Source organism: Camellia sinensis, chromosome 2 (genome assembly GCF_055761805.1).
Source record: "Camellia sinensis isolate YWXY chromosome 2, ASM5576180v1, whole genome shotgun sequence".
Taxonomy (NCBI): Eukaryota; Viridiplantae; Streptophyta; class Magnoliopsida; order Ericales; family Theaceae; genus Camellia; species Camellia sinensis.
This window is the reverse complement of record NC_138962.1, coordinates 205,105,146-205,116,140: the sequence shown is the minus strand read 5'-3', so window position 1 is coordinate 205,116,140 and position 10,995 is coordinate 205,105,146. Positions and strand designations below refer to the sequence as shown.

The 10,995-nt window shown below is 42.8% G+C and overlaps 1 protein-coding gene across 2 annotated transcripts; it reads right to left on the bottom strand.

Annotated features, from left to right (window-relative positions):
* Positions 1-7,924: 7,924 nt before the first annotated feature.
* Positions 7,925-10,210, bottom strand: LOC114310679 (2-methylene-furan-3-one reductase). Of its 2 annotated transcripts, XM_082916631.1 has the most exons (3): positions 10,053-10,210; positions 8,893-9,379; positions 7,925-8,401 (listed from the first exon to the last, which is right to left on the bottom strand). In XM_082916631.1, exons 2-3 carry the CDS (start codon positions 9,359-9,361, stop codon positions 8,058-8,060), a joined length of 813 nt encoding a protein of 270 aa, XP_082772757.1. In that variant the 5' UTR covers positions 9,362-9,379; positions 10,053-10,210; the 3' UTR covers positions 7,925-8,057. The 2 variants fall into 2 exon arrangements, with proteins under 2 accessions (XP_082772757.1, XP_028112558.2); XM_028256757.2 differs by lacking the exon at positions 10,053-10,210 and having other exon boundaries at positions 8,893-9,588.
* Between the last annotated feature and the right edge of the window lie 785 nt (positions 10,211-10,995).

The window sequence follows — 10,995 nt, the reverse complement described above, 5'->3', positions numbered from 1 at the left end:
GCCGAAGAAAAAGCTGACGCTACCGAAGCTATCGCCAAGGTCCTCATGGCCAAAAAGAAAGAGGCTGAGGCAAAGATGGTCGAGGCCCAAAAAGAACTACAAAATGCCCTGGCCACAAAAGATGCTGAGATCAAGGCCGTAGATGAAAAGCCATACGCTGAGGGGGTGGCCGATGTCACGGCAGACTACAAGAGTCAAGTGAAGCAGGCATGCAACAAGGGTTTCACCCTTGGTTGGATGGCTGCTCTCAAAAAGCTTGACGTCGCTGAGGATTCCCCCCTCAAGAATGCCGATGTCCTTTCCCTGCCATTCCCCCCAACTCCAAGCCAATCCGATGACGATTCTGAGTCTGAGGAGGAGGCTTTGGTGAGGAAAACAAATGAAGCTGTTGGGGCCAAGTCCCCTACTCTGAATGAGCAAGTCGTAGACTTGTCTCAGGATAAGAAGGGTGAGGTCTCTAAAGATGCCTCCTCTCAGAAGACAGACCCCGAGGTGCCAATTGCCGAGAAGAGCCTCGATCAAACTCTTTAGGAGATTGATGCTGAGCTCGTGGCTGAGAAGGCTGCTGAGAAGTCTTCCCAACTGTCTTCTGGGGGTGAGACACAACCTGGCGCCGATGCTGAGTAGTTTATTCTGATGTTTCCTTTTTTACTTTTATACCTTGTACTTTACCCTTCTTTTTGGAACAATGTAAGCTTTAAGTTGGCCGACATGCCCCTTTTGCAGTCTGAACAATTACTTTTCAATGTTAGGCTGAAGTGCCTTCTTTCTTCCCTGAATGCATTCTCTAATCTCTTCTTTAAATGTTTGTCTTCAAAGTACACCTTGACTGTGTAATCTTCTCGGGCTGATGTACCTCGGTTATACAAAGCAACGCTTTTATCTCGGCAAGTACATAAGTACTTCTTTTAATATAACTTTGGTCTTAACTTGTAAATTTTTTCTAAAAAATTTCAACAAGTGTTTAGACCAATCTTCTTTTAGTCATGACCTCGGTTTAACTTCAACTTGCAAATTTTTCACAAATTTCAACAAGTGTTAAACATGACCTCGGTTTAACTTCAACTTGTAAATTTTTCACAAATTTCAACAAGTGTTAAACATGACCTCGGTTTAACTTCAACTTGTAAATTTTTTGTAAATTTTAACAAGTGTTAAACATGACCTCAGTTTAACTTCAACTTGTAAATTTTTCACAAATTTCAACAAATGTTAAACATGACCTCAATTTAACTTCAACTGATAAATTTTTCACAAATTTCAACAAGTGTTAAACGTGTTTCCAATTTCAATTCTCAAGCATCATTCTCCAACCCTTTGCCCCCTAATGTAAACTTAAGTTCCACTTGGGTTCTCATTAAGCCTGTGGCTTGTGAAATTATTGCCGAGGTCAGATTCGAACAAAGTCTGGTCGAGGTGATCATCCTTGGTCTCTTTGTTAATTTGACTGACATGTACTGAGTTCCAGTCTGTGTTTGAATCTACCGATATGTTAAGTCTGTATTAATCTAGCTTAGTTCAACTCTATTATATGCAAGTATAATTCAACTCTTCCATATAATAAGTCTAAGTTATTCGCCATATTTTAATTAGAAACATCGTCTTGGTATTATACAGATTTAAAATCGAACAATCGAGCTAAAATTTTATTAATTACTTCGACTAAAAACTTAAAAAACAAGAAAATCTAATGATAAAAGAACTTCAGGTTGCAAGTATTCCAGGATCTTGGCAACTCTTTGCTATCACTGTCTTCAAGCCGATATGCCCCATTGCGTAATACCAAAGATAATTCTGTATGGTCCCTCCCAATTTGGGCCAAGCTTGCCCTCTCTGAGATCCTTCTTGTTGCCAACGACCTTTCTCAGGACGAGGTCCCCAACCTGGAACTCTCTTGGGTTGACCTTTTTATTGTAGGCTCTAGCAAGCTGTTATTGGTATGCCCCCAGCTGAATTGTTGCTTTCTCCCTTCTTTTCTCTAAAAGATCTAGATTTCGGGCTAAGAATGCCTCATTGGTCCCATTTTCCACTCCCTGGGTTCTAACCCCTAGGATGCCGACCTCCAGTGGAATGACTGCTTCTGTACCATAAGTCATGGCGAATGGGGACTCTCCAGTTGATCTTCTCGGCGTAGTCTGATATGCCTAAAGAACATTGGGCAATTCTTCCACCCACCTTCCCCTTGCTGCTTCCAGCCTTTTCTTGACTCCATCCAATATAACCATATCGGAGGCTTTGACCTGACCATTACTCTGGGGGAAGCTTGGGGTAGAGTAATAGTTCTTGATTTTGTACTTTGCACAGAAGCTCTTAATTAGCTTACTGTCAAACTGTGTACCATTATCAGCTATTATTGCTCTTGGGATCCCAAACCTAGTGATGATGTTCTTCCAGATGAAGCTCTTTACATCAACGTCTCGAATTTTTGCAAGGGGTTCAGCTTTTACCTACTTGGTGAAGTAGTCAATTGCTGCTAGCAGGTACTTCCTTTATCTAGTTACTTGAGGCAGTTGCCCGACAAAATCCATGCCCCACTGGGCAAATGGCCAGGGACTGGATACTGGGTTCAAGTCAGCTGCTGGTTGGTGTATCAAAAGTGCAAACCTCTAACACTTTTCACACTTCTTGACATAGGCTTTGGCATCTTTCTGCATATAGGGCCACCAGTACCCCTAAGTAATGACCCTGTGAGCAAGTGATCTGCCCCCAGCGTGGCTTCCACATACTCCTTCATGTATTTCATACAAAAATCTTCAACTTGTGAAGGATGTACACACCTCAAAAGGGGCCCATTGAAGGATCTTTTGTAGAGATGTCCCTCTGCTGTCAGATTGAATCTTGCCGACTTCAGTCTGATCTTGTGTGCCTCCTTGTGATCGTTTGGCAGTTTTCCTTCTTTCAGGAATGCTATTATTGCATCCATCGTTGCTTCACGTTCTGGGTCAGTGGTTCGATGCTCAAGCCCGACAAGTAGTCAACCATTATCGTCCTTGCCTTTCCAGGTTGTATTGCACTAGCAAGGTTGGCCAGGGCATCAGCATGACTGTTATCATCTCGGTTAACCTGCTGTAGTCGGCAATTCTAAAACCAGGCCACCAATCTGCCGACCTCCTTTACATAGGTCGACATCCTTTCGTCTCGGGCTGCGAACTCGCCTGTTGCCTGGTTGACTATAAGCTGAGAGTCACAGAAGACTATCACCTCGTCTGCTTCTACTGTTACTGCCAGTTTCAGTTCTGCAATCAGTGCTTTTTACTCTGCTTCACTATTTGAGGCCTTGAACCCCAAACGAATGGATTGTTCTAGTATCTGTCCATCTGGAGATACTAGTACTACTCCTGCCTCCACTCCTTGTCGGTTTGAACTCATATCAACAAACAGTCGAAAGGAGTCGCCGATGTAAATGCTGCAGGGCCTGAGTTTTTCTTCCTTCCTTTGTTCTGTTGCCCTCGGCTGGGCTCCTCTTTGCTCACTTGGACATCGTTCACCTCGGCTCAACGGAGCCCGATGTATAATGGATCCTAGTGTGAACTCGGCCACGAAGTCAGCCAAAACTTGGCCTTTGATTGCTATTCTGGGTTTGAATTCCAGGTCACACTGGCCCAAAGCCACTGCCCATCTGGCTATTCTACCTGTCAGATCTCCCTCCTGCAACAGGGACTTCAAAAGATGTTCAGTTAGCACCACAATTTTGTGGGCTTGAAAGTAATGGTTCAGTTTCTTTAAAGCCATTACTAAAGCCAGTGTTAACTTCTCCAAGGGTAAATACCTGGTTTCTGCATCAGCTAGGGTTTTGCTTACATAGTAAACAGTTCTTTGTTCTCCTTTTTCTTCTCGGATTACCACTACACTTACCGCATGTTCCGAAACTGCCAAGTACAGGAACAGCTCCTCTCCAGGTTCTAGATTTGAGAGAACTGGAGCCGTGGTCAGACACTTCTTCAAGTCGGCCAAGGCGACTGCACTCTTCTGTCCATAAGAAGTCTGTGGCCTTCTTCACTAAGCTGAAGAAGGGTTTACATTTGTCAGAGCTTCTGCTTATGAACCTATTCAGGGCTGCAGCCCTTCCAATCAACATATGCACTTGCTTCGCCGATGTTGGGCTTTTCAACTCTAAAATGGCCTTAATCTGATCTGGGCTAGCCTCAATGCCCCTTCTGGTGACCAAATATCCTAAGAACTTACCAGACCCTACTCCAAAAGCACACTTCGATGCATTGAGTCGGAGCCAATATGTTCTAAGGATGTCAAAAACTGCCCTCAAGTCTTCTAGATAATTCTCAGGCTCCTTGGATTTCACGACCATGTCATCTATGTACACCTCCACTGTTTTGCCAATTAGATGTTTGAACATTTTGGTTACCAATCTCTGGTAAGTTGTTCCTATATTTTTCAACCCAAAAGCATTACTCTATAGCAATACAACCCTTTCGGGGTGATGAATGCAGTCTTCTCCTCATCTGGGGGGTACATGGCTATCTGATGGTACCGCCTGTATGTATCAAGAAAGCTCATCCTTCCATACCCTGAAGTGGCATCTGTCAGTTGGTCTATCTTGGGTAATGGGAAGCTGTCTTTGGGACAAGCCTTATTCAGGTTGGTGAAGTCCACACAGACCCTCCACTTCTCATTTTTCTTCTTCACAACTACCGTGTTTGATAACCAGGTTGGTAGTTTACTTCCCGAATGGCTCTTGCCTTCAGAAGTTTGACGACTTCTTTCTCTACTACTTCGACATGTATTAACATCGGCCTCCTTGCTCACTGGATGACAGGTTTAGCCGACCTATCCACGTTCAGTCTGTGGCAAATGACCTCGCGATCAATGCCAGGCATCTTGTACGGCATTCAGGTAAACACCTCAAGGTTTGTCCTCAAGAACGCCTCTAACTCTTTTTCTTCCTTATCAGCCAACCCCGAGCCGAGAATAAAGAAGCGCTCCTTATCCCCTTGCTGGACAAGTATTTTCTTTAGTGCCTCCTCACTCTTCTCGGCTGGTTCTTTGCCGACGTCCTCCAGGACTTCCATGTCCTCTTCCTCAACCTCTGTTGTTTCTGGTTCTCGTATGTTGCAGGTGGTTTTCATTGCTGCCATGGAGCAATTTTTTGCTTGTACCTGGTCCCCTCTGACTTCTTCAATTCCATGCTCTGTTGGGAATCGCAACAGCTTGTGCAACGTTGAGGGAACAGCCCCTATTGCATGCAGCCATGGCCTCTCCAGAATGGCGTTGTAAGGGAAGGGGGTGTCGATTATGGTGATCTATGTTTTCACCTTTTTGGTGCCAGCCTGCACCTCCAAACTTGCTACCTCCAAGGGCCATGTTGGTGTTCCATTGAATCCAACCATTGGGCCATTAGATTGCTCTAGGTCCTCCTGATGACGACCAAGCTCCTTGTAACACCTAACATACATGATGTCACAAGAGCTGCCTTGGTCAATTGAGATGCGCTTCACTTGACACTCCTCAATCTGGAGGGATACTACCAAGGCATCGTTGTGTGGATGTTGCACCATCTCAAGGTTGACTTCAGTAAAGGATACTACTGGTCCATGGCACTCCTCGGCCCGAGGTCTTTTCTGCCGGACCTAGTACACATGCTGCAAGTATTTTACCTTGTGGGTCTCCCCCTGTGTTTCGTTTTCATTGACCTTCGAGTGAATTACATTAATTACCTGAAGTCCGCCTGCCTGCGGTTATTGTGCTGTGGGAGGTGGAGCTACTGGTGCCTGAGGCAGTCTTGCCTGCTCTTCCCTTGTCCTGGTCTCATCTACAAGGTCCCTTAAATAGCCTTGCCTTACCAGGTCTTCCAGATATGCCTTCAGGGCTCTGCAATCCTGAGTCAGATGCCCATCTTCATTGTGGTAAGCGCAATGTTTACCAAGGCCTCTTCCCATAAACTCTCCTGGTACCCTTGCTGGTGTTCTGAAATAGGGCTGGGTTCGGATTTTATCCAGGACTTTGTGAACTGGGATTCGGAATATAGTTGTGACTGCCTGTACAGCCCTCAGTCCTATCTCTTGCTTGTTGGATTCATTGTTACCTCGGCCTCGCTTCGACGAGCCGTTTCCTTTCTCTTGCTTTGCCACCTTAGTCCCTGGCGTGTCTTCCTCGGCTCTGGCATATTTCTCAATTCTGGCCATGAGCTCCTCCATGCTTTTTGGCAATGTCTTTGCCAATGACTTTCGTAGTGGGCAATCATCTTTTAGGCTGTTCTTGAAAGACACGACCGCCACCTCTTGGTTGCACTCGGGTATTCGGTTGAACACCTCATAATACCTTTTAGCGTAGGCCTTAAGGCCTTCATCCTCACTGATTCTCAGAGCCATCAGGGAGTCTACCCTCAATGGCTGTAATTTGTTCGTTGCAAATCTGGCCACGAACATCTCAGTCAGGACCTCCCAGGTCTTCACGGTTCCTTTCGACAATTTGTGAAACCAGTCTGATGCAATCTCCCCAAAGGACGAGGGGAACACCTTGCAGAGCAACGGCTCATTCCCGGTGTACAATACCATCGAGTTCAGGTATAAACCGACGCGAAAGTTGCGGTCCGACTTACCATCGTATATCTAGAACCTCAGCATACTGAATCTTTTCGGGGCCTCAAATTTGTCCAACTCTACCGAGAACGGTGTTCTCGGCTTAACCGGAGAATTAACCTCGGCATCTTTCCGCTTCCTTTGGAGGTAATCCCTCAGATCTTCCTTTGTCCGTCCAGGAGCTCGGCTATCTCCAGATTTCAGCCTTTTTGGTGCACTGCTTCCAGTGTCATTGTAAGTCCTTTTGGGATTTTCTCCATTAGTTGCATCGAAGTACAACTCCTGTCCTTGAACATACCGGCGTTCTTTGGGGTCGGCTTCCTTAGTGCGATGTGTCCTCCTCGATTCTTCCCTTCTTGACTCTCCTCGCCCAACCTCCCTTGAAGGCCGGTGAGAGTGTTTTTCGGTCCTGGTGTGCTGGGGGACTGTAGGGACTATTTTCTGCCCCTCTTTTCGAGCATCCTTCTTTGCCGTTGGAACCAGCGTATCTTGTATTGGGAACGATGGCTGCATGACGTTATTCTACATCATGAAATTGACCACTGTTTGTAGGTCCACCAATTTGTTTACCATGGCATTTACCTCATCATCCCTCCGTAGGCATCTTTCTTTTCATACCTGGAGGTCGCCTCGTTGTAATACCCGCTTCGGTCCGTTTTCTTTGGTGCGTCGCCCTCCTGGCCGACATCCTTTCCTTCGTGATTCTTCTCGTGAGTCTCTTTGTGGCAGTTGTCCTCTTCGACGTTAAGGTCTACAGGTTTCCCACCCCCAGTAGAAGTGTCGTCCCCAACCTTCTCTTTCTGTCTGTCGTTGGCCATCTATTCTCATTTCATTCGCACAGACGACGCCAAATTGTGTGTGTTGATTTCCGACCACACTGTCAACCAAGTACTCAGCTGGAGAACACTGGCAGAATAGATTAAGCCCGAAGGACCTACAACAGAAAGAAGAGATTCTAGCGGTGGTTCGTCCACCCGGGGGCACTCCGACGATCAAGTCAGTTATCTCTCAAAGATAGCAAAAGTGTTTAACTCACTATTTAGAATATAAATTGCGTACCTTAGACCTACGAAGGTGCCTCTCTTTTATAGCCAACATAAACCTAGTCCAACTAGAAGCCTAGCTCCAATGGACTTAGGATTACTGCTAATCTTGGACTCCCAGTAGGATTGGGATAAACTCTCTAAGAGTCTTATCTTTATCCAAACTGAAGTCTTCTCCCATTCTAGGACTCTTGTCTCTTATCCGCTTATCCCAAATTCTGGTATCTTCGCAAATAACCTCAACCTAGCTGAGATTACCTCGGCGTCATGACCAGGACACACTTTGGCGACACATTGGCCACGTGTTGTCATTCAAAAATTATGCCCCTACACTTCAAAAGAAAGTTACCAAACAAGCCCTTAAGAATCTTATATCCAAATGACATACAGTAGATGATTACAAATTTACAATTACTGGATAAAAAGACAATTCATACAATGCTACTCTTGCACTCAAAAAAAATAAAAGGGTTTCATTCTAATATGCAACCTGGGAAACTACTTGAAATGTAGCATCATTCTGGGTAATGCAGGAAGAAGAGGGAAAATACTGGGCGGGGAAGGGAGAAATTACCACCTTACCCCTGGCTCTTCCAGTTTCCAAATATCGAAAAGCTTCAATAACATCAGAAAAATGATATGGACCAGTTGGATCAATCACTGCCTTGAGTTTTCCACTCTCCAAATATTGCCTAAGCTTCTCCAAGTTATCCCCAGAAATTGTCAAGCCTGAATAAGTAGCTTTTGGATTTGATGGAGGCCACGTTATGTCGATGATTGGTGCATCATCCTTAGCCACCACAAATGAATTTTCAGTGTCACCTGAAGATTTTCGAATAACATTTAACGAGTAACATAATTTCATATATACAAATTTTTGTACTAAAACTAAAATAAGAATTATGAGTCAAGTAGGATATTTTGGAGAAGTGTTCTTTTGCGTAGTCCAACCCTGCTTTAACAGGAATCTCGTGAATTTGTCGCTCTGTTATTCTGTTAAATATAGCCCTTCTTCCCGGAGAGGACCTAATAAATTCTTTCACCTGAATCAAATTACCCATTTGACCCTTACGCTTCGTTTGGTGATTAGGAAAGCAAAGGAACCGAAAAGTGAAAAATTAGACAAATTTAGAATTCGGAATTTTCTCTCTTCCTTTGATTTTCCTCCATTTTCCTTGGAAAAAAGAAACAGAGGCTTTGTATTAGTGTCATTCAATTCCCAATTCCCTTATTCATATGCCTCTCTCACTCTCCAGTTAAAGTCATCAGAGTGCAAAGGTATGATAAACACGGTCTAAAAGTGAGAAATTTACCAATTGTGTCATAAAGGAGATCAAATTTCTCCTCAACCTCTTCATATCTAGTCTTCCTGTAGTCAACAACCTTATCGGCTCCCAAGTTCTTCACAAACTCCACCTTCGGTGTGCTAGTTGTTGCCACGACATGTGAAGCCTGGTAAAATTGTTTCGCCAGTTGAACTGCCAATGTTCCAACGCCACCGGCCCAACCAACAATAAAAACCGTCTGTTCCTCTTTAAAATTTGCAGTCTTGAACCCTTCCATTGCAGTTTGAACCGCTAAAGGTAAGCTAGCTGACTCCTCAAATGAAACGTTTTCTGGCTTCATCGCCACCAAATTCTCCTCCACTACGATGAACTCTGCTAGTGTCCCGAACTGCTTTAGCTTTTCATCCACATTGCTATCTTGGATGTTTCCATAAACCTTGTCACCTATCTCGAATTTTGAAACGCCGCTGCCTTTAGAAACCACAACACCAGCCATGTCGCAGCCCGGTACCACCTGCATTGAGATTTTATATACATTTAATAATAGATGAAATTATGTGATTTCAACATCTGTTTACAGGAAAATTTTACAACCCACATTTTAATAAACACTAAAAAGTTGTTTTTGCACAAACAAAAAAAAAAAAGAAAGCAATATTGGAAGCGATGGATGTATTCGAATTTTTCTTTATTTTTGTTTCCAAAAACACAAAATTAAAAATAAAGAAAATGAAAACACAACGAAAGATATCGATATCCTTTATTTTTCTTTTTTTTTCTTTATTTTTCTTTATTTTAGGTTGATATCCTTTAACAATAATGTTAAAAATTATCCAGTAGTCTTGAAACAGCACGGTAGTACACACACATTGTGCCATGCTACCGATCAATGAAGCTGCGAAAAAAGGGATGGATGGGGTCAAACTTTATTTCCCACTCAACCAACCAAGGTAGTTAGTGTTAAGAATTGATACACTTAACCAAAATTTGTGAAACACGAAAGACAAACAAGAATAAAAGAATAATATAAATCAAGCACATAAGAATTTAAAAATTTACGTGATTTACTTCAGAATAAGGTTGCGTCCACAATTAGTTTCACTATAATCTAAAAGAGTTACAATAAAGTTCAGAAAAACATGATACTTATTAAGATAACATGGCAAAACTATAAAATATCGAAATACCTTTGATTCAAAATTCACGATCGAGTACTTAGTGTTCACTACTTAATCAGAATCCACTATATCCATATTGACATTTTCCTTCTAGTGATGGAGGATGATTTCAAGGTTACCAATGGGTAAGATTAAATGATGAGTTTGATTTGGAAAATGCCAATCCAAGTGGTGCCCATATGGGTTCATGTGCTACCAACAGCATCAATTTGTCCAAAAAAAGCACACCACACATCACGAGGTCATCATCCCAACAAACGAATAATCTAGGCCTAGATATCTTCCTAACAGCAATGTCAAGAAATAATGACCATGAAAGAAATAATGCAGTGATTGACAACATCTATGATAGATGAGTTTTTCAAAGACAAAAAAACCATTTAAGAGTCATGAATTCAAATCTCATAAAGCGTTTGACCCCTTCTTTCTTTCTTTCTTCTCTTTTTTTTTTTTTTTTTTTTTTTTTTTTGATAACTTAGGCATCTCCAACCCTTTAATTTTAAAGGAAGTCAGGACTAATCCCGAGAAATATGTAGCCGGTGGGAAGCCGAACACCTTTTTACAAACTGCTGCAGACACTCACCTAATGGGGAATCGAACCTGGGTCATGCGCCTTACCCACAAAATCCAAACAACACCCTAACCGCTGTGGCAACCTGCCCCACCAAAGCGTTTGACCCCTTAGGACTATTCCAAGGTTTGTAATTACTTGGGATGACTACATGTGCCCAGGACCAGTCGGGAGATATTCATAATACCCTCGTTATAAAAAATAAATGAAGGTAAAGCACAAACACAATTTTAGGATTGTTTGGTAAATTTTTTATCAGTGAAAGTTAATAATTATAAAGTAAAATTAAAAGCATTTCTTTCACATCTTCTCAACATTTATTTTTTTTAATTTATTTAAATTATCTTTACCTAATAAACGATGAATAAGGATGCACCAAAT